Genomic DNA, 26757 nt, shown 5'->3' on the forward strand with positions numbered 1-26757 from the left:
ATGCGGCCAGGGGTGGACGGTAGGGGTCCCCCTGGCCCAGCTGCTCTTTACTGGCCCCTGCTTGGCTGCCCTGGGGATCCTAGGATGGAAGGGACACTGGACGCCTGTGCTTGTGGATACAGCAGGGTGTTGTGACTCAAAGGACAGACGTCTACAGGCCCCGCCTGCCCTTTCCAGCTTCCCGAAGCTGCTGCTGACTTGGGTCTTCGAAAAAAGCATTTCCCAGGCTCGCGACAGACTCATGATGCTGTGGGTCTGAGACTGAAGTGCACGCCATCTGCCAAGGGCCTCTTCCTCCTCAGAAGGCAGAGTGAGGTCTGTGGAACAGAACCCTTCACTGGAGATGTGTGATGGCGGTGCTGCGGGGACACCGGCGGGATGCCCCACGGAGGCGGGTGGGCGCAGGGAGCAGCAGGCCTGCTGCAGCCCGGGGGGGGGGGGACCCTCGAGGCCTGCACCGCACAGCAAGTGTGATTCTCAACAACTCGCCTGTGGTGGTCACCTAATCTGGTGTCAATGTAAAGATTAAGAGTGCAGGGGTGGAGTCTAGGCTGTCAATCTGGAGACGGACAATGAGACTTGTGTGGGCATGACCTTCTAAGAATTCTGGGAAATCTGGTACTTCCTCCTTGGAGGCAGAAGACACCTCTCTCTCTCTCTGCTATTCCCTGGGAGACATTGCAGAAGACAAGGCACATGGACGCAAACAGACCTCGGAAGCCGGTGAAGCCACAGAGAGACCCCTGCTAGCGCTGAGATGCTTACAACGCCACTGCACCCAAAGACTTCTACCCACTGGCCTGTGATCTCCATTCGGCATCATTGAATGTGTTTCATGAGTCTGAAAAGGACTTTATAGATTGGTATCAGACATATGGGCTAATATTGGATGTATGGACTTGATCTGGACTAGGCTGGGATGTTTTCTCAATGTTCAATTGCTCTCGTATATAAATCTCTTTCTGATACACATATGTGCGTCCATGGATTTGTTTCTCTAGTCTACCCAGACTGACACACCACCCGAGCTCAGTGCCGTGGCCGTTGCCCAACGAGGGCCACCCTGTAGGCCAGGGCAGAAATGCCGTGTGCTTCTGAAACTGTAACTCTATGGGAGTAGAAAGTCCCCTCTTTCTCCCTGCCGTGCACCTGGTGGTTTTGAACCGCAGACCTTGCAGTTAGCAGCCCAACGCATAACCAGCCACTCCACCAGGGCTCTAGATAAAAGTGTGCTTGCAGTTACAAAGTTATTATACACTTAAAAGTATGCATTGTAATGAAAAAACAAGCAGACTAGGTCCTCCAGTCTCGCACACTGCACATTATCTTATTTTGAAGTAAAAAACAAATGGGGAAAATCCACCGAGCGGGCCAGATAAATGTCCTCAGCGGGCCGTAGCTTGAGGACGCCTGCCTTATTGGAATCCTTACAGCACCTGAGGAGGCGGGGTGGGGTCTACTCCGTACATCTGGGCTACCTTGAATCGGAGGTTTGGGGTGAGTTTCACTGGGCAGAAGGCTCGCCTGCGTTCAATTCCTGGCCAGTGCCCCTCACACGCAGCCCACGCCTGTCTGAGGCAAGGAGGCCGCGTACCACGGCACAAGTTCCGGGGAGCTTCCACACTAAGGCGGACCAGCAAAAGAGCCTGAGTTCTGAGAGTCACCAATGAAACTCCCCGTGCCTCTCAGCCTAACTGCCCGGACACAGAAGGCTCCCGCCCTCATGTCCATTCCGACCCCCGGTGACCAGACAGGGCGGTTAGACCTGCCCCATGGTTTCCAAGATGGCACTTCAGGGAGCTGCCTCGTCTCTCTCCCGCAGAGCAGCTGGTGGCTTTGAACGGCTGAAGCCGCAGTAACAGTCCAGTGTGTACCCCCTCAGGGCTTCTCCGAGACATGTGGGTGGCAGCAAGCAGTGCTGTAAACACCCCCATGGCTGCATGCGGCAGCTACCACAGAGGAGACACAGCGGGGACAGGGGACTGTCAGAGAAGTGAGACCCGTGCCTCCAGGCAGCCACACTTGCAGAGCGGCCTGCTGCACGCAGAAGCACGCTGCCTGGTGGCCCTGACTCACAGCGACACGGAGTACAGTAGAATGGACCCCTCTGACCTATCAGTGCTTGCCGCCCATCTCATGTCATCTGTGCCACCAGCATGGTGACAAGCCAAGACCGGGCTTTCCTCTTGTCTGGTTGAGCTTATGGGATCTAGGATGGTCCAGCCCACGAAAGATCAGACAGGCTTCCAGTGAGTCGATTCTGGCTCATGCCCAGGGCACAGGGTGTGCCCTCTTGAAAGCAGATTGCCGGGCCTTTCTTCTGAGGTGCCTCTGGGTGAGTTCAAACTTATTGTGAGTAATTGAACGCTTAACTATTTGCAGCAACCAGAACCTCTAGTGCGGAATAAATGCTTGTTGGATGGGTGGACACATGGAGTGGGAGGAAGCAGGAAGAGGAGGAGAGTGGTGGGTGGGTGGACAGCAGAAGAACGGAGGCCTGTCTCTTCATGGTGCCCCTGCTCAAAGCCTGGTGTCTGTAGGTGGCCTTCGGGACCTGCCCTGGTGGAGACAGCTGCGCGGGTCCCTGGGGAGAAGCAGGCTAATCTAATCTCACCATATAGTATTTAGGTTCATTTTAATTCCTTTATTTTCATGTATTTTGAAAGCAATCTTAATCATTTATATTTAAAATTTCCTTTAATAAATGTACTCGCAGGGAAGGTAGCTGCTTAAACGTCTCTGTAATTTTCTCATCATGTTTTCTTAGTTCTCTAGTCAAAACAACAGCGCGGATCCCAGTGGGTCTGTGTATTCAGACGTAAGGGCCCTCTCCCCTGTGCTGTGCGACTGTTTATAATGACTGGTTCATCAATCTAGGGGGGTGGCCTGCACCTCTTTCCTGGTGGACTCGGGATGGGGGAGAAACGCCTCTGGTCCCATGTCCCACCATCCTCCCGCGCAGGTGGCGGGGGAGGACGGCTGTGCATGAACGTGTGGCTGAGTGACAGTGGCCAGGGGCTCCTGTCCTGTGCATCATGGTGTCACACAACTTTGGTCCTGAAAGTCACACTCAGGCCTCCCCCTGCACAGCCCACCCTCTGTCATCTAAACGTGACTGAGTCTCTTGACTCTTCCAGACAGTGCTCTAAGGTCATGCCCAGCCACCGAAGCCCGTGACAAGGAGTTCCTGGTGGCATGTAGAAATAACTGAAACCCTTCCCTGGCCAGCTCCCTCCAACATGACAATGCCAAGGGCTGCCTGTGTGCCAAGGCAGCAAGATGCAACTTCAGAAGCCAGGTGCCCTTGGGCATCATGGGACGGGGCCTCCTGCCCCCAGAGAGACTAGGAATTGACCTGGGAGTTCCCTGAGGCCAGAGCCCTGGGGCTCCAGCAATGAGCCAGGTGCCGCCTGTAAGGGCCTCAGGAAATACTTTAAAATAAAGACAGGTCTCCCCCAGAAGGGCTGCAAGCCTTCCTGCCATGCTTGCATCTCCCTGGAACATGACCCCGCCCTCGCCACAAGCCAGGAGGGAGGTAACTGTGGGGAGAGGCCACGCAGGTGTGCAATGGAGCAGGCTGTGGACCATGACCTACACCGGGGCTGCCAGGAGGCACTGCACACACTTGCCTCCCCTGAGTGGAGGGCGGAAGGCAGGGGCCACTGGGAGCAGAGCCGGTTCCGGGATTTTGACCAGTGTCCTGTGTATCTGCCGTTGCCTAACTTACTGCCTGAGCCACCCCATCCCCACCAGAGTTACTGGGATCAGGGAAGGGCAGAGGTCGGCAAGGTCGTCCTTTACAAGTGCAGGCAGCCAGTACATGTGTCTTTGGGGCCAGCGTGTCCAGGAAGTGGCTTCTCCCTATGAGCTAGCACACTCACCCTACTTGCTTGTGGGTGTGGCTGTGTTCCAGTAAAACTTCACTTACAAAACCCGAATCAGGCTCCAGGTTCAAGTCCCCGGTAGGCCACCTTGGGCTGGTGGTCTTTACCCTGCCCATTGCTTCGAGGTGGCAGGGTGGTGGTTCGAGCTGGTGGGTAGCCAGGCTTTGTTGGCCATCTGGATCATGGAGGAAACCTGCTGCTCAGCCGGTGCCAGGCTCCTGCCTTTCAAAAGTCTCTGCTGGCCAAGGTCCCCATCTCCTGCCTGACAGGAGCCCGAGAGGTTCCCTGGGGACATTCGGTCTTAGCAGGGTGGAGTTCTGCGCGGAGGACGAGGCCAGCGAGGCAGGTGCTGTGCGAAGGAGCAGCAGGGTGAGGGATGGTGCAGTCATGCATGCCGTAACTACCACCCGCTGTGTGCGCCGGGGGAAGTGGGACCCCCAAGGAGGTCATCCCGGTCCAGAGGGGCCCCAAGCCACTCACTGCACCAGAGTCCACGGGGGGGCTGGGGAGTAGGGCTACCGAGGGTCTGCCTCAGTAGCCCGGTGGTGGCAGGGGGATGCCCCCCGCTGTCTGCCCCTCACAGCTGGGCACACATGACAAGTGATTGGGCCCATGCACAAAGGCAGCGCTGAAAACCAGCCCCAGCAGGGCTGCAGGCCGCTTTCAGGGGCAGGGTGCTGTCTCCTGGTGTGCGTGTCTCCGAGGGAGCTGCTGCTGGGACCCTGCCCGCTTGCTGGATTTCGACACCCCTTCCTACACCTCCTCCTCCAGACTCAGGCTGCTCCAAGTCCCATCACCTTTCCCACGGAAGGTCCTGGTGCTCTCCTGAGAGCTCACATGAACGGTGGCAGCTGGGGACTTTGGCTGTGTCACACCTAGCTCTGTGCCCCTGGACCAGGCCTACCTGTCTTGTCCCCATTGCAAAGGTGGGGAGATGGCTCCTCCTTAAAGGTCAGGCATAAGGTGGTGGGTGCTGAGTCATCCTCACACCGTACCCACCACCCTCAAATCCACCCCAAGTCACAGCTGCCTTACAGGGCAGTGCAGAACTGTCGCCTCTGGGGAAGCGGACTGCATGTCTTTCTCCCTGAGGCTGTGGGTTCAATCCATTACCCTTTCTGCTAGCGGGTGAGTGACTTTGACTAACCCCACTGAGCGATTGAACCACTAAATCCAGAGTGATCTGACCACTAAACTCACAGGGTACCTGAACCACTAAATCCATGGAGTGACCTAATCACGAGACCCACTGAGTGACTGAACCACTAAACCCACTGAGTTACTGAGCCACTAAACCCACTGAGTTACCGAGTCACTAAACCCACTACACCTACTGTGACTGAGCTAAGGCCGAGTCATGAGGACCCTACATCGGGTCTCTGAGGTTGCACACCTTTACCTGAAAGGCAGCCTCGTCTTCCTCCAGCAGAGTGGCTATTGGGTTTGAACCACGGACCTTGTGGTTAGTGGTCCAACATATACGTGATGGTGCCACCAGGGCTCCTGCTTTCACCACTAGCAACTGCTTTAACATGTGATGCTGACAAACGGATCGCTGAGGAATCCCGGGAGAACACTTCTGTGGCATACAATTCCCACATAAACGTCCCATCGAGGGCCCTGGGAGGACATCGTGTCTCCAGAAAAGGGAGGGAGAAGTGTAGTGTCTCCACAGAACGAGAGGTCCTCAGCCCACCTTTGACTGCTCTCCCCCCCAGTCCTGCCCCTGGCTCACCGGGTCGCCCTCTGGGTGCAGTCAGGTGGCGGGGGTCTGTCCTAGCCTCTCCTGCCCTATGCTCTTGGGAAGCCCTGTGCCAGCCATCTGCGACTAGGTCTGAGTTTCAGCAACCGAACCTCCGCCAACATCTTTGCAGCTGTGCTGTGGCTCTGGAACGGGGCCAGTCTGGGGTCCAGGGCCTGCCATTGGCTCATGGTATCGACAGAGGGGAAACAGAGTCAGCCTGCTGGTAACCAGTGCTGGAAATGTGCCGTGGCTTGAGATCTGGTCCGTTTCAGACAATTTGCAGAAAAAACATATGTAATAGCCACCACCACCACCCTTTTACAGCAAAATCCCCTTTCAAATTTAAGAATGTTCTGATTTAGCAAGTTTGGTCAAACAACTATCTGGGCAAGCGGGGCCTTTTAGACAAGGGGTGGAGCCTGAGCGGTGGGGGAGGGGCAGGACCCTCCACGTGTGGAGCAGGCATCCTCTGTCCCACTGTGAAGCCCTCTGAGCCCTGGGACAGACCCGATCAGCAGTCTCGCCACTTGCCACTGAGTTGTGGGTACGTAGCTCACCTACCTTTTCACTGATTTTTTTGGAATCAGCTTTGGGAGGTTTCAACCCCGCTGCTTCCTCTGGCAAGTAGTGCTTACAGAAATAATCTTAGAATTTCCCCCAATCAACCTGGAGTCTGCCTTTGGGTCAAACAGTGATGGGCATCAGACGTTTTCTGCCACCATCCGGCTGGCCTTGGCTGCTCCCTGCCCCCCTCTGCCGGGGCATGGTGAGAGCATTCCCTTAGGGACATCTCTTCCAAATATGAAGACAGTCCCTCCAGTGTCTACACCACTGCCAGGGAGAAAACGCTACGGCATAGAGCTTAGAAAGTCTCCCCAGTCAAACCCACTCCAACCCAAAGCCTCATGAATCCCACAGGCAATGTTTCTCAGTGAGATGGCCTAGCCAAGGATAGGCTGAAGATGCATCTAAATCAGGTGATGCCTGCCAGGGAGTGTAAGGCACCTCCCACTTCACTAGCCGTGACGAGCTGGGAGAGTAGACGGTTCCTCCACAGAAGCGTGATCCCAGGCTCAGGCGTGGAAGGCAGGACCTACAGGATGACAAGCTGCTTGCTCAAGAACCTGTCAGGGTGGTTGGCTTTGCTGACAGCAGACCCTATAGCATGAGCTCATGTCTGCCCACCCCCCATCTCTCCTATCAGGGTCCCCTTTCCCTACCTCTACAGTGGCCATAGTCAGGTCTGCCTCAGTCCAGATCTAGCAAATCCAGATAATCTGCCCTTGGGTCATCTGCCTTTGGGAAGATTCTGGTTGGCCCAGAACTTTTGCTAGAGTTGCCAGGAGATATGTGGCAGATAAGACTCTACCCGTGGACTTCTGCTGTAGTTAGTGAGAAGGGGATCTGGTCTTCAGGGCCTGACTCTACTAGAGGACTGTAGCTGCCAGGAGCCATCTTTCCACCAGCCAGAGCCTGCTGGAGATGGACGCCATTGGAGTCCTGCTAATGACACTTGAACCTCTGGAGCCAGAAATTCCTGAAGCTGGCTCTATGCTGGACGCTACAGTCACAGGAACTGATGAACTGTCCTTTCCAGCTCGAGTTGGGTTTACAAAGTTTGGCATGGCAGTCCCATGGCTCTTCTAGAGAGGTGGCCATTCCACATCTCTTATGTACCTAGATGACAGGGCTGCTATGAGATGGAATCAGGGCTTTCTTGGACGTGATTTTACAGCCAAGGAAATGGATTTTTGTACTCTGCCATAGAAGTCTGCAGGCCTCTCAGTCTGACTCTGGTCTCAGCCAGTCACTCGCTGTGGCCATTGGATGTTAGCCTGCAAACCCCAGCCAGAGCCTGAACAATATCTTTGTGTGTGTGTGTGTGGGGGGGGGCTTTGCCTGTTCTTGCTCTTGGCCACATGCCCAGTCAGGCCCCTGGGTCCTGGAGGAGTTGCTCCAGCCAGCCCAGTGGTGGCCATCCTAGACCAGTGCCAGCCAGCTGAGCCTCAACCACCCTCTGAGCCTCAGAGGGCACCATTTGTTGTGTGAGCTGCACATCCTGGCGGTTATGCCACACCAGTGCATGGTGTCTGTCATATAGCATGCGCATGGGCCCTGGTGGCACTGCGGGTTAGGTGTTAGATTGCTAACTACAAGGTCTCCAGCTCAAACTCCACAGCCCCTTCTCAGGAGGAAGATGAGGCGGACTGCTCCCGTAAAGATCTATGGTCTCAGAAGCCTATGTGGGGTCCCTGAGTCAGAATTGACTAGATGGCAGAAGGCGTGGGTTATATCTCACAGCATCAACATGGTGACAAGTACCTTGTGGTACACCCACCCCGTGGTGCCATGGGAGCAAGACCTGGTGATCTGCTCTCAGATGGTACACTCACCCAGTGATCTGCTCTCAGACGGTGCACTCACCCAGCGGTGCCACGGGATCAAGACCTAGTGATCTGGTCTCAGATGGTACACCCGCCCAGTGCTCTGCTCTCACAATGTACACACACCTTGCAGTGACATGGAATCAAGACCTGGTGATCCGCTCTCAGATGGTATATCTACCCAGCGGTGCCATGGGAGCAAGACCTGGTGACCTGTTCTCAGATGGTGCACCCACCCAGCGGTGCCATGAGCACGACCTGGTGACCTGTGCCCATGAAGTTGACAGCCTAGGCAACCCTCTGCCAGCCTTTTTGTCACATGGGGTCACCGTGAGTTGGAAATGACCCAAAGGCATGTAACAAAACCAACAACGTGGCAATGGACAATGATGCATGATCCAGTGCAATATCCCTTCCCAGGTATCACCCTCAAAACCCACTGCCATCGAGTCCATGCAGACTCACAGTGACCCTATAGGACACGGGAGAACTGTCCCTGTGAGATTGAGTCTCATGGGAGCAGAAAGCCCCGTCTTTCGCCTGAGGCGTGGCTGGTGGTTGTGAACTGCAGTTCAGCACGTAGTGCTACCAAGCCTGCCGGGCTCCCTGTCTCCCCTCAATAAAAACAAAACCAAGCCTGTCGCCATGCAGTCGATTCCAACTCGTAACCGCCTGCAGGACAGTGCTGACCTGTCCCCAGAGGGTTGTCAAGGCTGTCAATCTTCATGCAAGCAGAGGGCCCCATCCTTCTCCCATGGGAGCGGCTGGAGGGTTTGAACCTCCCACCTTTGGGCCAGCAGCCAGGAGTTTAACTACTGTGCCCCAGGACCCCTATCATCCCCTCCCCAAACCTCATCGCCACCAAGTGGCTTCTGACACGTCACGGCCCTGCGTAGGGCTTCTCAGGCTGCCGATCTTTGTTGGGGCTGAAAGCCTCATCTTTCTCTTGCCAACAGCTGGTTGATTTGGACCGTCCACCTGTAGTTAACAGCCTACTGCTTAACCCAAAGCACCACCAAGGTTCTATCTGCCTACAGGCACCATTTAAAAAGTGCGGGGGTTGGCTGTCGGACGCTGTGAGGTCGCTTGACCCCCAAGCAGGGCGGGCGGCCCAAGATGGAGTGTGACTAGGCAGGAGCCGACAGCTCGGTCTGCGCAGGGCCTCACCCCTGTGATCAGTTGCTCACTAACTCACGTCGGATGGAGGTTATTATGCTCAAAATAACCCACTGTGCTTCCTGTCTTCCAAACAGAATTTCGAGAGGCTCCGAAGTTTAAAAATAAAAGACATGAAGTAGGGCAGGCAATTGTCGTCCTGTCGTTTGGGGACTGGGAGGAGTCTGCTCAGGGGAGGGAGGGAGGGAGAGCTGTGGGCTGCAGCCTGGACAGCTCTCAATGGAAGCCATGCTGGACGGCCTGCCAGAGTTGGGCTGCTGGCCCCTTTCCAGGAGGCGCTGGCAAGGCCCAGGCCGCAGAGCTGGACTGGGGATCAGGCAGGTAGCCCAATAGCTCTGCCGAGCCAGCCGGGTAGCCCAATAGCTCTGCCAAGCCAGTCAGGTTGCTGTTGGTGCCCCGGGAGATACCAGCCCCGGGCTGCGTCAGGCATGCCTGTTAAGTCGGCTGTCACCGCATGAGGTGGGAGGAGGAGCCTGGCACCAGGTGGCTGGGCGATTCAGGGCTCTACTGTGGGATTGCAGGCAGTGAAGCACTGGGCGACAGGTGGGGGTCTGCTTCCGTGAGAGTCACAGCCTTGGCGACCCCAGAGGGAGCTTTTGCTCTGATCGAGGGAGTCGGCAGGATGGAACTGGGGCCTGGCTTGGTCTGGGGGATGCTGGGGGCACAGAGCCCCAGGCTCCCAGGTCAGCTTGGCCATGCCTGGGGCAGGAGGCAGTGAGCATGGCCAGGGGAGGAACGAAGGAGTCTACAACTTGACTTCTACCCGTCTCAGCTCGAGGGCTGCTGCGCCTGTCCACCCTGCAACACAGCCCTGCTGACACAGGCCACCAGGCGAGGCGCAGCCACTACTGTGCTGCCAGTCACTGCCAGGTGCTGCCCACTCACAGGAACCCGGTGGTGCCAGCCTACAGCCGAGCACCCCAGGGCTCAAAGACTGCTTTTCCAGATGTGGGGTGCCAGTCTTTTCTTCCAAATGCCTTGGGTGGATCCGAACCACCAACCCTTTGTCGGTTCTGAGCACATGGACTCTGCACCCTGGTAAACGCCTTGCTAATCCTCACCTCCTCCTCGTGAGGCGCCCACTCCAGAAGACGCCACCGAGGTGCACAGTTCGGAGGCGTGGGGTCAGGCGACGGCCCAGCTGGCTGTCCTCTCACTTGGAAGTCGCACTCCAGCCCTCTGTGCACCTCCTGACGACAGTGCTTCCTGCTGCCCCTGCCCACGAACCGGCCACCGCAAGGCCTCTGGGGGACTTTCTTACTCAGCCACCGCAGCCTGCTTCATATTCTGGGCCCTGCAGACTGTGCCCAAAGGAGGGTGCTCCTGGGCAGATGCTGGGCCCCACTGGCCACTGAGAGAGCCTGCCAGCGGGAGGGTCATGGGTGATAGTGGGTGTTGAGCAGGGTCTAGGCTCCTGGATAGGAGGGGCAGCGCAGGGATGATGTTGGAAGCTGATGGCCAAGGAAGGGCACCGGGAGAAGCTGGAGGAGAGGCGGGCAGTCAGAGCTGGAGCAGGAAGGTTGGGCAGGGTTTCCTAGTCCAGACACCCATGGGAGCACGGAAGGAGTCAATGATGTTGGGCATGTCCGTGCCGTGCTCGTTCCAATGCCAGGGTGAGAGCAAGGCTTCACCCACACCGACTCGACGCAGCAGCTCGCCACCACACACACCTGGTCCCAGCTCACCGCGCACGGAGCAAACGCAGCTGCACCGCTTCACCCTGCACCTGTGTCAGGGTCTGTGCCTATGAGCAAGTCACTCGCCCTCCAGGGGTACATGCACGGGCTTACTGGGGGGAAAGCTCCTGGCCTAATACATGCCCCCCCCCGCAAAATAAGCCAAAGCAAGCCCACTACTCTTGAATGAATTCTGACACACCCCCAAACCAAACCAAACCCAACCCAACCAAACCCACTGCTCTTGAGTGAATGCCGACTCCTAGTGACACCCAGAGGAGAGCTATCCCGTAGGGAGTCTGACACGGAGTCTTTCCAGAAGCACACAGCCTCTGCTTCCCTGCCTACAGCTGGGGAGTTTGAAATGCTGACCTTGAGGTTTGCAGCCTGTACCCCACTCCACCACGAGGGCTCCTACCTGGCAGCTGGTTGGCGTTAACTAAGTATGGTTTGTTCTCCCCACCTCTTCCTCAGCCACGGGCCACAGGACGGCAGCTGGTTACATGTGCTGGTGCTCGGTCAGCACTTCCGGCCTCACTCAGCACGCCCCACACCAGGCTGGGCTCCTTCCTTGTGGGGGGCTGTCCTGTGCACGGTGGGATGACCAGCAGCACCTCCCTCCTGCCCCTCAGCAATGACAATCAAAATGTCCCTGGGGCGGGGAGGAAGGTGACATGGGGCCAGATGAGCCCGTGAGGTCCGAGGGACAAGGTTTAGGAGGACGGGCACCAGCAGGGGAGCAGAGCAATCAAACAAGAACAGAAAAAGGCCCTGAAACAGCAGCTCTGCATGGAAGCCCTTTGGGGCTGTATCTGAAGAGAATTGTTTTCTGCAGTTAAAGGGGAGAGTGGCAGTCTTCCTGTCCAACTTCCCGTGAAGTCACAATCGGCCTCCCGCATATCTCGGCGGCTATGAGGAAGCAGTAAGGACAGACATCTTCTCCCCACAGGTGAGCAGGCTCTGCCCAGGCAGCAGCAAGGACCATAGGGGGCAGGAGAACGGAAAGACTGCGCTGAGCCCATGGGGCCAGGTGGCTGGTGGCCAGGGAGCAGGGCCACTGTGGGCAGGCACATGGACTCGGTGAGGGGGACTGGCCTGAACAGGGACACGTTCTGGGATGCTGAGTGGCCACCTGCTGACCAGCCACTCAGGCTGATCTCATGTCAAACTCAGGACGTCTGCACTGCTTGGCCAGTCCACTCTGGGGCCCGGCGTCGAGCTGCCCCAGTTAATCCCACCTCCTTGTCCCCACAGAGTGGGCTGCTGTCTGCTGTCACCCACTTCTTCACACGGCAAACAGACTCTACTCAGGCAAGTACCTCCTGTTCTGCCCCCGCACAAAGACACAGACATGTGCTCCAACAAACATTAGCACCCGAAGCCACTGCTGTTGACGCAACCCCACTTCAAAGCATACCTCTAAGACAGAGCAGAGCTGCCCACAGGGTCTGCAAGGCTGTCCCCTCTAGGGCAGCGCATGGTCACATTGGGGGTTTGACTAGCAGGCAGAACTTCAACCCAGGCACCATGAGGGCTCACACCAACCACGTGTAAGAACAAGGCTTCATGTGCAACTCCTGTATTTGACCTGCCTGCGCCCAGGAGTGACTGTGCTCTGACAGATGACCCGGTGGGTGGGCACTGGTGGGCTCAGCTGGTGCTGGGCTTGGGAAGGGGCCAGTGTCCACAGTGTCCCGTGCTATGAGCTCAGCAGGACATGTCGGTTGACACTGCCAGTGGACTCAGACTTGTAGTGACCACGAGGACAGAGCACACGGGGGCGGGAGGGTGTCCCGGGCTGCACCAAGGACTGCATTTCACTCAGATCCACCTTCAACCTCATGGAAGCAGCAGTCGAACCTGAAACGAGGCATTGTGGTGGCAAATCTACTGCAAAAACGCCTTTCCAAAGGCGAAGGAGAGAAGATGACTAGGGTGTGCCTGAGCCATGCAGGGTCCTTGCCATCAGGTGTGTGGGGAAGCCACACACTGTCTGAGGAAGACTGGAGGGAAGGGACGGTGTTGGTGAACAATATCGACCCCTGGGGAGCTGTCAATATGGGAAAGTTCATTAGCTTTGAACCCCATTTTCCCATGAACCTGTAAAGCCACCTCATAGGGTGTCAGTCGGCCAGAAAAAGAAACAAATCTGACAGGTGCAATCTCAGTCCGGGCGCTTTGGACATGTTAGTGGGGAGACCAGTCCTGGAGAAGGACGGGAGATGGATTAGCACAGTGGCTGCAACTCAGGGACTGAGGCCGGTGCAGGCCCGGGGAGTGCTCATAGTCAGACCAACTGGGCACCGGCACCGAGTGACAACCATCTGTGGGAGCAGACAGCCAGGTCTTTTTGCCCATGGAGCTTCTGCGGGGGTCCAAACCACCAGCCCTTTGGTGTGCACATACGCCCGCAGCACCAGGGCTTCTATAGCCCCATCTGGGGTGGGATCCCTGGTGCTGGGCTCTCCCAGCGCACAGGCTGGTTGGTAATGGGGGTGATCACCTGTCCTGTTCTCTACCGTGCTCAGAGCCGGCTAGTTTGGGGTGCTGCCTGTGCTGCAGCTCATCTGCTCTGCTGGGTGACAAGTGCAGGCTTGCGCCGTGTCCCTTCTGCTGCCTGGTGTCTGGTTGGCAGCGCGCTGGCTGTTGACAGGGATGCCACCACAGCTGTGAGCCACCACCTGCTCTGTGGGTCTGCAGCCAACTTGGCAGGGAAGGACGAGGTCGGCGTGCTGTTTAGATACGTGGGACGAGGTGCTAATTGTGCAGCTCTTTGCGCCAAGGGAGGCTTCTCAGAAAAATTGCTCTGCAGGGCTCCCCGACCCAGCTTCCGCTCGCCCTGCCCTGGGTGCGGGGGATGGACCCACAGTGGCACCTTCTCTTCTCCCCTTCCCTGGGGGCCCTCTTGCCCCAAATTTATCGTGGAGAATCGAATCCCAAAGAGAGTTTCCAAATTCCAGAGAGAGATTACTCTTGAAGAATTGGGACAGAAAAGCCTGAATTCCTGGAAATTCTTGGGGATCCCAAAAATAACTACCGTATATACTCATGTATAAGCTGAGTTTTTCCACACATTTTTAATGCCGTTTTTGTGGTAAACTTAGGTGCCTCGGCTGATATTCGGGCCGACTTATATTTGAGTATATACAGTAAGCTATTTTTAAAATGCAACAGTCTTCATTCTACTTAGGCATTATTGCGTCTGTCCTACAGGACTGGCTTCACAGATGCATGACACTAAGTTAAGTGTATAAGAGAAGTCCACCGCGTGTCCTTGGGTACTATCAGGGTAATGCTGAGCCACTCTCTCCCGATGTGCAGCCTCCCTGGAGGACACGGGGTTCCAAGGTTGTACATCTTGAGAGTAGCAGACAGCCTTCTCCCTCTCCCACCACGGTCCACCGAGTGTCCTTAGCCAAGGAAAGAGAAAAACTTGAACTCGCTGCCAGCGTCCATTCCAATGTAGAGTCACCCCACAGGGTAGAGCAGAGCAGCCCCTGGGTTTCCAAGATTGTAATTGTCGATGGGAGCAGAAAGCCTTGTCTTTCTTCTGAGGGGTGGTTTTGAACTGCTGACTCTTGAAGTCAGCCAGGGTAATAGCATTGCACAAATCATGTATCAAAACTGACAATTTAAGGACTTTTAAAATTCCAACACTGGCTATTTCTTGGAATTCCATTCAGATAAAGACCTGTGCGCAGCTGCAGCAGATAGGCCCACAGCACACACACAAGACCACATACGTGAGCACATGCTGGGCACACACAGAGCACATGCATGATACAAGCCGGGTACTCACAGAGCACTGCTAACGGTTTACCCAAAGATCGCGGAAGCTTTCCCCACTCTCAAGTCTCCTTTTCTTGAGATTTAAGATTCGGGGGATCATAATGTCCTGGGGAGTGCCAGGAAGAATCCCACCTGAGCCTCGTTCAGAGGATGGTCCCCACTCACTCCTGCCCAGCTCCAGGGGCCTCATTTTCATGCATCTGCTCCCAGCCTGGCCCCTTGGCCCCCAATTCTCAGCCATGGGCTCGCACAGTCTCTTTTATTGGCTGCTGGCCTCTCTCGCTGGGCTCTCCTCATCATCCAGTGAAGGCCATGCTGGTGATGCTGGGAGGACGATGCCCCACTGCACGAGCCACAACCCACCGCCCTCCATCCTCTCAAATCCAGCCCGCTTCCTCCTGGCTGGACCACCACAGAAAGATTCCTCTACCCTCCCCAGACTGCTCCTCACAATACCCAGCGCCAGCCACCAAGACGCAAGCCTGAGCACCCTACAATCCTGACTGGTCAGGGCTCTCTTGCCCAGAGACCAAGATGGGGGCCTCTCAAGGCCTGGCTTCCTGGGCCCCCGAGCATAGCCCTGGTGCTCGTGCGACATCTGCCCCGCTGTGACATGCCCCTGTCCTCAGAGTCGGGGTGTGCTGCTAGGAGCCCCCCTACTTCAGGATGTAGATGTCTTGGGGGGAGAGCTGTGGATTACTTTTTGGTGGGCGGGCAGAGCACATGGCCCAGAGGCCTTCAGAGGACGCCAGCCAGCGACACCTCACTATGCGGTGGGCCGCGGAGCTGCGTGCGCAGCCTCGGTCTAGCTCATGTCTGGGCAGACAACTTCTGCAAAATGGCACAGGAAAGGGGCAGCGATGCCCTGGGCGGAGGCAGGCAGCTTGCTCTCCCACTTTTCATCTTTCTGTAGCAGTTCAATTTCTTTTTTATGCCCCAAACTTATTATTTTATCCCAAATACTGTTCCCTAGATGCCCCCTTCCTCCTGTGGAGGCAGTGTAACAACCCAAGCTCCAGGCTCACTGCGGAGGGGGGCGGGGTGTAGGCGGGGGAGAGAAGGATATGACAGACAAGGACTTCTTAGAGTGTGCAGAAACTGGAGTGGCCCTGGCCCCCTAATTCTTAAGCCCCGGCTCCATGAGGCATGCTTCGTAAAAACAAGACCAACCTCGCTGCTGACTCCCAGTGACCCCACAGAACAGAGCAAGAGCCGCCCTGTGGGTTTCCCAGAGTCTCGTCTTTCTCGTGCAGAGCCACTGGTGGTTCTGAACTACTGACCATGTGGTCAGCCGCCCAGTGTGTCACTCTGCTGTGAGCTGAAGCTGACTCCACGGCCACCACTGGCAATAGCATCACCTCTCCCGGTGGTGGCCTGATGGCAGCCCAGGCCCTGATGCACAGTCAGCGCTCCATCAGTGTCTGCGATGTGAGCGTGGGGGCATGCCCTGGCCACATCAGTGGCAGCCCCACGGGGCAGGATGTGTCACTAAAGCCCCTCTGAAGAAGCCTGTCTCCAAGCAGAGTCTAGTCACCCCTCGCTGTCACGTTCATCATGCCCACACCAGCAACTCCATGTGCCAGATCCCTCCAAAGTATCCCCACTGGACCCGCCCCAAATCCGCTCTTCCCCCCACAACACACAGGTCACACCCCACCCTGCTCCACACTTGACAACGGCTTCTCACACTTCTTGGCTGAATCCCAATGTCACTGGTAAAAATTACCATTCATGTACCCTCTGATGAACTTGGGGGTGGTGGTGGTGCAGATTGGGGGGAGATTCTGTGGGAGAGTTCCCACCTTCTACACAGGAGACTTGGGTTCGATTCCAGCCCAAGGCACCTCATGCACAACCCCACCCGTCTCAGAGGTTGCGTGTCGCTAGGATGTTCCACAGGTTTCGGCGGAGCTTCCACACGGGGAAGAAGGGCTGGTGATCTACGTGGGACAACCAGCCTGGGATCACAAGGGGCTGGTCTGAACTGCCCATGGGGATGAAGCCGGACAGGCAGTGCGTCCCTCTGTGGCGCATGGGGTTGGGCCGGCTTCGCGGCAGCGGAGGGCAGTAACACCAGGCACTGCATGCTCAGCGTCAGTCTCCGCCCTGCCTGCAATGCCCTCGGGCACGCCCCTACACACCCACCAGTCCCGAGGCGCGGAGGCTCAAGGGTAAGGATGGGCGGCTACGTGGATGGATGGAGGATTGATGAGAGACACGTGGTCATGGGGTCTTTGCAAGGCTGCCCCTCCGTGTGCTCTTCCTTGGGCGCTCATGGCTCAGAGCGCTGTAGGCACAGCTCCACAAAGGGTCTGGCTCATGACCAGACGCGGTGGCCCATGATGCCAGCGCTTCACTGCCCACCCTGTGTTCACGGAGGCTAAGTCCTGACCCCCGATCTGGGGCGATTTTCTGCTCCCCATTGCTGATGCTTCCCATTTGACTGCCCATCTTCGGGGCCTCAGTGCTGAGCAAACCAGGAAAGCAGGCCAGGGGACCCCGGGGTGGGGGCGAAGGGGGCTTCAGAAAGTTCATGGGAACATTGCATTACCTGTTCATTCCAGTTTTGCACAAACTGTCTGAAGACCCCTCCTACAGTAGAGGGGTCAAAAGGCACTGAAATTTAAAGGGTATGTAACGCTGTCTCACCCGCCTGGCCCAGTGTGGCCCATGTATTTAGGCCTCTCCACAAGCAACGGCACTTCTTGCTGACGCTTTTGGCAATGCTGCAGACTGGTTCTGGCTAGCTCAGTAAAGCAAGGTGTGTCTGGTTCTGAGGGTGGGGCTGGCTGAAGCCCCGTCTCAGTGAAGTCCCATGCTTAAGGCTGAGCCTGCCCTCCTGGCAGCTCCAGTGTTTCCGATGGGGGCTGGGAAAACCCCAGCTGGCTGCACTTCCTGCTAAGAATCCAGCTGGGAATTGGGAGCTGACCTACATCTCTGCCTCCACCCCCGGACTTTCTCTCTCCACTCGAGGAGCAGCAGCAGCAGCAGCGCACGATGCATCCCGAGGATGAACTCCTCTGTAGACAAGCGGCTTAGGAAGGCTGGCCCCGGGAGAGAGCCAGTACCCCAGAACGCACTCATGGAACCCAAGCTCCTGTCCAGGAGGAGCTGTCCAGAGAGCGTCCAGCATCCCCGCCCCCCACAGTGACAGTGCCTTCCCATACCTGCAGTGCGTCACGGCACACCCCCCACCTTCCCATGCTGGCCCCCACCTGCAGTGCACCACAGAACACCCTCCATCTTCCTCTGGGCGTCAGGAGGCAGTGAACAGCCTGAGCTCGCCCTGCAGAGGAGACTGGGTGGCTTCTCACTTTTAGGGGTGTGGGCTTCTATCCCCACTTTGGCCAGATGGATCAGAACACAGAGAGCTGAAAATGGCAAAGCAACGCCACGTCTCCTACCACTTTGCTGTCTTATGCAGCGCTGCTGCTGGCACCAACGAGGCAGGCAAGGTGAGGCAGAGTGATGAGGCAAATGAGCTGTACAGCGCAGGGCCTCGGAAGTCGAGATGCCCCTTGCTGAACACGGGGAAACAGGAAACTCAAATGGAAAAATGCAAGCAAGAGAGGGAGCCATCGGATCCTGACCTCCAGACTGCAAAGCCCCAAAGTGGTTGGGAAGATTTAGAAATAGAAATGCTGCTTGCCATGATGCTCACCTTCCTGACACAGTCGCTGAAGACAAAGCAGGTGCGTAAGCAAATGTGGCGAAGAAAGCTGATGGTGCCCAGCTATCAAAAGAGAACATCTAGGGTCCTAAAGGCTTAAAGATAAACAAGTGGCCATCTAGCTCAGAAGCAACAAAGCCCACCAGTCTCAATAGGATCAGGTATAAGGCATCAAAGAACAAAAACCCGCATCATTGTGAATGAGGGGAAGTGCAGAGTGGAGACCCAAAACCCATCTGTAGGCAACTGGTGATCCCCTTACAGAAGGGTCTCTGGGAGGAGACAAACCAGTCAGGGTGCAGTATAGCTCTGATGAAACATACAACTTTGCTCTAGTTCCTAAATACTTCCTCCCCTGCTCCCACTATTGTGATCCTTAGTTTACCTTACAAATCCGGCTAGACCAGAGGATGGACACGGGTACAGGTAAGAGTTGGAAACACATGGAATCCAGGACAGATAAACCCTTCAGGACCAATGAGAGTAGTTATACCAGGAGGGGAAGGAGAAGGTAGGGGCGAAAGGGGGAACCAATCACAAGGATCTACATACATCCAATGGACATGGAAAATGGACCGTAGAGATGTGGGTGAAAAGAGACATTGGTCAGTGTAAGACATGAAAAAAATAATAATTTATAAATTATCAAGAGTTCGTGAGGGAAGGAGGGTGGAAGAGGGAGGGGGAAAATGAGGAACTGATGCCAAGGGCTCAAGTGAAAAGCAAATGTTTTGAGAATGATGATGGCAACAAACGTACAAATGTGCTTGACACCATGAGTGTATGTATGGATTGTACGAGCCCCAATAAAATGATGTGAAAAAGAGACAGAAACGCTGCTGTTGCCACCTTGACTCCCGCTCAGAGCACCCCGCCCCAATGACTGAGCGGGGCAGCCCGTGGGTTTCCACGCTGTTGTCTTGACAGGGCAGACGGCCAGCTCGTTACCCCTGTGCAGCTGCCCGGTGGCTTAGAACCACCTCCACCGTGCCGATGCTCAGTGGCTCCGGATGGCCAATGGGCTCACGCCTAAGCACGTGGGTGGGGCAGTTAGCGTGAAGTCAGCTTGCACCTGTGTAGGGTGGAGGCCCATCTTCATCAGGGCTTAGCTTGAGGTTGGGTCCTGGGAGGGGTGGCCTTTGCTTGCATGAGACAATGCGGGTCCCTCCTCCACCCCCTCGCTGCCCCTTCACTGGCCTGCTTGTTGGGACTTCCACAGGTGGGCTCCTCGAGGACCCTGCCATGTTTCCGCTGACTGTGGGCCTGTGTGACTGCACCCAGGGGCTTGTGGTCGTCCTGCTTTCTGCTGCACCTTCGGTGTCATCAGCCTGCAGCTACATGGCTCAGGCTGCAGAGGGCCCAGCTCCCATCGGACCCGTGGACTAGAGCTGGACTGGGTTGGGGGGCCCTCTTTTTTTAAATCATTTTATTGGGAGCTTGTACAACTCTTATCACCATCCATACATCCATCCATTGTCTCAAGCACATTTGTACATATGTTGTCATCATCATTTTCAAAGCATTTTCTTTCTACTTGAACCCTTGGTATCAGCTCATTTTTTTTTACCCTCCGTCCCTTCCTCCCTCCGTCCCTCATGAACCCTTGATAATTTACAAATTATTATTTTTTCATGTCTTGCACTGTCCAGTGTCTCCTCCCACCCCTTGTCTGTTGTCCATCACCCTGGGAGGGGCTTATAGGTAGGTCATTGCAATTGGTTCCCCCTTTCTCCCCCCACTTTCCCCTTATCCTCCTGGTATGACCACTCTCAATATTGGTCCTGAGGAGTTTACCCGTCCTGGATTCTTGTTGTTTCTAGCTCTTATCTGTACCCATGTACATGCTTTGGTCTAGCCAGATTTGTAAAGTAGAATTAGTGTCGTGATAGTAAGGGGGAGGAAGCATTACAGAACCAGAGGAAAGCTGTATATTTCATTGGTGCTACACTGCTACCTGAGTAGTCCCTCTTCTCCCCACAGCCCTTCTGTAAGGGGATGTCCAATAGCTCACAGATTGGCTTTGGGGCTCCACTCCACATTCCCCTGCCCTCATTCACATTATGATTTTTTGCTCTGGGTCTTTGATGCCTGATACCTGATCCCATTGGCCTCATGATCATGCAAGCTGGTGTGCTTCTTCCCTGTGGGCTTTGTTGCTTCCGAGCTAGATGGCCACTTGTTCACCTTCAAGTTTTTAAGACCCTAGACACTATTTCTTTTGGTAGCCGGGCACTATCAGCTTTCTTCACAACATTTGCTTATGCACCCACTTTGTCTTCAGCACTCATGTTGGGACGGTGAGCATCACAGAATGCCGGATTATTAGAACAAAGTGTTCTTGTGTGGAGGGAGTACTTGAGTGGAGGCCCAATGTGGGACGCCTTCTCGATGTAAGATGACTTCTAGGTATGAAGCTCGGCTTTATACATATCAGAGTGTCACTGGTTTTGTTTCCCTAGACAACACAGCCTGGCACAGTGGGGATGCAGGGCAGGGTGGTGGCTTCTTTCACTGCACATGGGTGACTGTGAGGTGGAAGTGGGTCAAGGGCACTGGAGGACGACGAAGACGACAAGTGTCCCTGGGGTTCCTCAATGAAACCAGTCCATGCCCCTGAGTCAATTTCAACCCAACCCTACAGAGGGCTTCCAAGACCAGGAATCTTCAGGGGAGCAGTCAGCCTCTCATCCCCATGGGAAATGGCTGGTGGATTTGAACCCTCAGCCAGGATTCCTTAGCAGCAACTTGAGAGGGGGGATTCTGCCCAGGAGCATCAGTGGACAAGCTCACAGGGTCCGCAGGCCGGAGCACAGGGTGTCAGTCAGGTGCATGGCGGCTGTGGTGTGGAGAGCCAGGAAGAGTGGGGCAGATGGGTGGGGCATGGCGCAGGACTGCCTCTCAGATGCCCGCTGGGGCCAGACGAGGTGGGGAATGTGTGAAGGGTGCCGCCTCAATGTGTGAGAAAAACAGCCAAAGAGCAAAGGGCCACAGAGTGCCCTGACTCAGGGTCCAGGGGAGGTTCTGTGAGCTGAGCCCATGCCATTTGACTCCTTCCCAGGGGGCCTGGTGGGGGGGCAGGGTGACCAAGTCTTCGTTTTTTGTTTGTTTGGGTTTTTTAATTTTTCAAGAGAAGCTAACACTCAGGTTTCTATCAGCATCCTCCCCCCCTTTTTTATTTATGCTGGTGACAATAGCAACAAAGATCCAATCAAGCCCCACCTGTGGCTTTGGTTTTGAGCCCAAATAGCACAGGGATGCAGGCCTGGCCCTCCATGTGCCTGGAGGGAGACTCAAGGTCAGGGGCCACCTCTCTGACCCTCGCTCTCCTCATCAACACCCGCAGGGACCTCTCAGAGCCTCCATACTAAATCAAGGGCCACGTGACACCCACCTGACAGGCTGGCCAGCACGTGCAGGGCACCAGCAGTTGTGGACGCAGGGTGGCTCCATGTACAATGGAATGGAACACACCCAGCTGCCTGTGCCAGCACCACGACAGACCGCAGATCGGACCAGTGTGCTCCACAGGTTGACCACCAGTGGCTCTCCTCAAGGAGGCCGCCAGGCCTTTCTTCCAAGTGAGCAGTGAGCAGTGGTGGTGATCGTTCTGACTCACGGTGATTCGGTGTGTGCAGAAGAGACCTGCTCCACGGGGCTTCAAGGCTGTGTGACCTTTCAGAAGCAGGTGGCTTCCCAGGGGCTCTGGATGGGTTTGAACCTCTAACCGTCCAGCTCAGTCAAGCCCTTACCATTTCCAGCACCCAGGACCATCCAGGAAATGGCCTGCGGTCATTATTAAACATGTCACTGGTGTTCAGTAACTCTGAGGATACCTCGAAGAGCCCAGATGAACTGAGGAAAATCTGTCGGGGTTTATAATGACACTTTGGGGGCATATTTCCTTGTCTGAGAGAGATTTTTGTTTTATTTATTTAAACTAGAAAATCTCTTGGGGTGAGCTTTTGAGTTGAGACCCCCGTCTCGCCGCTCTCTGGGGGCACAATGAAGGAAGGAGATGTTCACGGGGCGCCTGCCAGCATGGGCCAGTGTAGCAGTTACATCATTTCATGTCAACTTGAAGATATATAAAAGCATAAGGCATTGTTTAGCCTGTCAGTCTGGTCACAGTCTGATAACCTCACTTGGAGATGCGACCAAGATGTGACCAATCTGGACACTGGTCAGTGTCTCTCTGTCTCTGCCTTCACCTTCCTGTTGCTGGCCACCCTGAGAACTCCTGGAGCCCTGTGAAGCTTCCACTGCCGTTGGATGGGCTCGTCTGGTATGCTTCCTTGATTTATAATTTCTCTTCCTTTCACATCTATAAGTGCCATTGGATTAGTTTCTCTGGTTACCCCAGACTACCACAGCCAGGCTTGTCTGTAGCCCTTCTCCTGGCGCCCCAGAGTGCAACAGTCTGCACCCCAGCCTGCTCCACAGGACCACAGGGGGCAAGGGCGGCTTGATTGACAGCTAACAAGGGCAGCCACAGGAAAAATGTGCTTGCATCTCAATGGGGTCTGGCCCAGTGTCCAGCCCAAATCCCTGTGATGATGAAATTGCGTCCTTTGCTTCAGTCTCCTACTGAAACCCTTCCTTCTTTCAGTCTGTGCCACTGGGGTTCTGCGGGACGGTTAGGCACCACCTCCTGCTCTGGTGGGCCAAGGAGATACCCAACTTGCCAGGAGCACACGTTGGTAAGAACTGTGGCCGGGAAGCCTGTGTGGTGGAGAAGGGCAGGCCCGGGGACCAGTGCCTCACTCCCACCCCCCTTGCCGACCTGTGGCCATGGCAGCAGCCAGTCCCCCTGCCTTGGTCCCACGCTCAAGTCTCTCTCACCATTGGAGATGATGCAGGTTAACCCCATCGTGCCCCACAGCCAGGGAGTGCGCGCTTCCTCATGAACTTTCAAACTAGTGAGACCAAGGGCCAGGAGCACAAATACCTTGAAAAGATTGAGTTTTCCATGTGGTGCGGTCTCCTTGTGTGCGGCACAAAGTAATTATGTCTTTTCATGCATGCTCGGAGATAATTAGGGAACACAATTAGGAGACAATTAGACAAACCACAGCCAGAGAAACCACTGTCTGGGGGACTGGGGGAAGAACAGATGGACACAGTCTCAAAGGTGCCAGGGTCTGAGAGGCGGCCCTGCATCTGGTCGCTATGGCAGCAACTGGGAGCTGCTGGCCAAGGTGGCACCAGAGCCACACCCCACAGGGAGGGCGACTCCGTCCTGCATCTGTTCTGAGGCAGCCACCCCTGCACGAATAAAGCACAGCCCCTTGGCCCACCTCGCCCCCGTCCCGGCCTGTTCAGAGCACACCTGCAACTCAAGAAGAGCGCAGGCCAGTGTTCCCTGCATGCCAAGTCCCTTCCTGCACTCGCAGCCGCGGGTTCTGCTTTTGTCTAGTCATTAGGATGAAAGCCCCGTAGACACTTGTGCGCACGTTCCACACAGACCATGCACCCGGCCCCAATCACAGGGATTTACAGGCCTGGTGTAACAGGACCAGCATGAGGTGGTGACAGCAGGCGAGGGCCACCTGCCTCAAGGTGCTGCACACATACGTAGGTTTCCCAGCAACGTGACTAGAGCAAAGTGGTAAGACAACGTTGGTTCCTGACTCTGGGCAGAATGACAGTCCCTTCAGCACAGGGCTGTGAGGAAAACGGGGCTTCTGAAAACCAAGACTATCCCTGATGGTCGACTGACCGTGCCCTGGTACCTTTAAACACGATGCTGTCTGCAAACAGAGTCTCTGTAGATGCTATCGGAAGCCGGAAGCCGCATGCAGAGCTCTGCCCCATTCCTAACAGTAACCAGAGTGAGCAGGGCTCCCAGCTGACCTGGATGGGACGTGTGGCCTCCAGCACTTCCTGCTGGGTAATGCCACCACCTAGTAGCACTTTGTTATCAGGCCTAGGGGCTGAAGTCAGTCACTGTTTGTTTGTTTTTCAAGTTTGATGAGAGAAATAAGAGCAAGGGATTTGTGCCTAGTTTGAAGTTTATTCACATTTAAGCACTATTGATGTACGTATAGTCTAAGATGACACTGGTAGGAGTCTGCTAGCCAAACTTGAGAGGTACTGGTGTAGAGACCTTTGGGTTTTAGTTTTGGCACGTCCATGAGCTAAGAAGAAAGGCAGCCGTTCCTCTGATCAAATGTACCCAAGGGCCCTGCCATCGTGTGCCAGCCTCCAATCATCAACACTCACTCACAGCACAGCTCTCTCTCGAGACCGCCAGGGCCCCCACTGTGCTAAGACCTGAAACTCTCCTGCTGTGCCCTTAAGAGCTCCACAAGTGCACGTGGGTTTCCCATTGGTCCCTAGCCCCAGGGACAGAGAGAGACTGGGCACAGCTCATCCAACAACAGAGGGCACTTACATAAAGAAGGGCATCAGCTGGATCAGAGTCTCCTTTCGGGGGCTGGTGGCAAACTCGGGGACCACTTGGATGACTTTGTTCATGACACCACGCAAGTAATTCTGGAGCTGCTTCCGCCGTTCCTCTACAAACTTAGCATCCTGGGAAAACAGAGAAACAGACACTGAGCCATGCCTTCCTCACGTGTTCAAAGACAACCCCCCCCCCAAGCTTATTAATCACCATAATCAAAGGTGCTACCATTTATAGAGGAACTATCACGGGGAAATAGCCTCTAAGTGCTTACACATCTTATTGTGCTTCTTGTCAGGGAATGGAGGAGAGGCAGGCCCACCACACCGAGTGCTCCTGAGACTTCATTAACTAGAATGGACAAGGGTTCCAGTGCTTCCAACTGTCTAGTCACAGGATAGAAGCACTGCAGCCACAGCCACGGTGACTGCTTATGGAGCAGCTACAACGTGCCAAGGGTTGTACAAGGGATGTGCATGGAGGCCACAGGCCGGAGGGACGGACACGGTTTACCCAGTGACCACACCCGTCAGGGGTAACAAGGACCAAACAAAACCAAACCCACTCAGAGAGATCTGCAGCTGCCCTCGTGAGAAAAGGAGACTTAGCTGCTATGTTTTCTTTTTATCATTTTGTTAGGGGTTCATACAACTCTTATCACAATCCATCCATATATCAATTGTATAAAGCACATTTGCCCATTCATTACCCTCATCATTCGCAAAACAATTGCTCTCCACGTAAGCCCCTGGCATCAGCTCCTCATTTTCCCTCTCCCTCCCCGCTTCCCCTTCCCCATCCCTCATGAACCCTTGATAATTTAGAAATTGTTATTTTGTCATATCTTATACTGACGTCTCCCTTCACCCACTTTTCTGTTGTTCGTCCCCCAGGGAGGAGGTTATATGTAGATCCTTGTAATCGGGTTCCCCTTTCCACCACACTCTCCAGTGTTGCCACTCTCACCACTGGTCCTGAAGGGATCCTCTGCCCTGAATTCCCTGTGCTTCCAGTTCCTATCAAAGGGGACTTTATGAATACACACAAACATGTGCCCTTCTCCTAATGGCAGGAGGAACCCAGGGGCCTGGCTTGCCCGCTGAGCAAGACTACAGCAGGCTGGGACCACACAGAGTGGCCTCTGAAGGCCAACTGGGCACCCTCTGAACCCTAGACCATCACCGCCAGCATGGGCAGGGCCGACCTGCTGGTGAGACCTGCTCAGGCACCGGGCAGCTGAGCTCAGTGGAACAGTCCGATGTCCTGTGTTAGGATTGTAATTGTCAACACGAGTCTGTGTTTTCCTGCTGCCCAGGTCCCCAGGGTTATGGGGTGAGCCCTACTGGGAGGTGGGGAAGCACAAGGGGAGGTAGCAAAAGCTTCTGTGAGGCAGGTGTGTCCCCTCAGTGGATTATGGAAGGGTGGCAGCAACTCACCTCACTAAACAAACTGGAAACTGAGGCACAGGAAACCCCACAGGTGGGCCAGGAATGTACTCAGCCAGCCTGTGACCGGTACTCTGACACTGTACACAGGGCAGTTCATCAGCTGCAGGCCTGGGCTCTGCTGGCACCCAGAACACGCCGTCTGGGTGCCAGGATATGGGCCCAAGCATAGCCAGGGTGTCTCCTGAGCAGGGCCACCAAGCAAGCAAACAAACGAGAATCCAGGAAAGGCAGTTCAGGGTTTCAGAGGACCAAGGGCTGGACGCAGGATCCTTCTTAGGGAGCAATTCCAATCCGATCAAACCTCCTCAGGTGATATTTGAGACCCGAGTTTCCGAGAAACGGACCCAGTGCTGACTCAAACACTCACACATAGCAGGGGTCCTCCTTTGAGCACCTGGTGCTAGAGGCGGCCCCTCGGGGTAACTCCAAAGTCACCACAGGCCTTCTCTCCTAACGCCCTCACATGCCACCTCCACAGGGACCTGCAAGCACTGGGACGCTACCATCGGCTGCAGCACAGCCCAGGACCACAGCTTAGGGCCCAAGCAGCCTGCGGGGAGAGGAGAAGGCCGGGCAGCCAGGC

The 26757-nt window shown here is 55.5% G+C and overlaps 1 protein-coding gene across 1 annotated transcript in view; it reads right to left on the reverse strand.

The window, feature by feature from the left end:
• Window positions 1-26757, reverse strand: part of SNX29 (sorting nexin 29) — a 499345-nt gene that overhangs the window by 3668 nt on the left and 468920 nt on the right. The window contains exon 20 of the mRNA XM_075564274.1: window positions 24715-24854. Coding sequence (XP_075420389.1) covers window positions 24715-24854 — 140 coding nt within the window. The remainder of the gene's footprint in view (window positions 1-24714; window positions 24855-26757) is intronic.

The sequence above is a fragment of the Tenrec ecaudatus genome, chromosome 12 (genome assembly GCF_050624435.1).
Source record: "Tenrec ecaudatus isolate mTenEca1 chromosome 12, mTenEca1.hap1, whole genome shotgun sequence".
Lineage (NCBI taxonomy): Eukaryota > Metazoa > Chordata > Mammalia > Afrosoricida > Tenrecidae > Tenrec > Tenrec ecaudatus.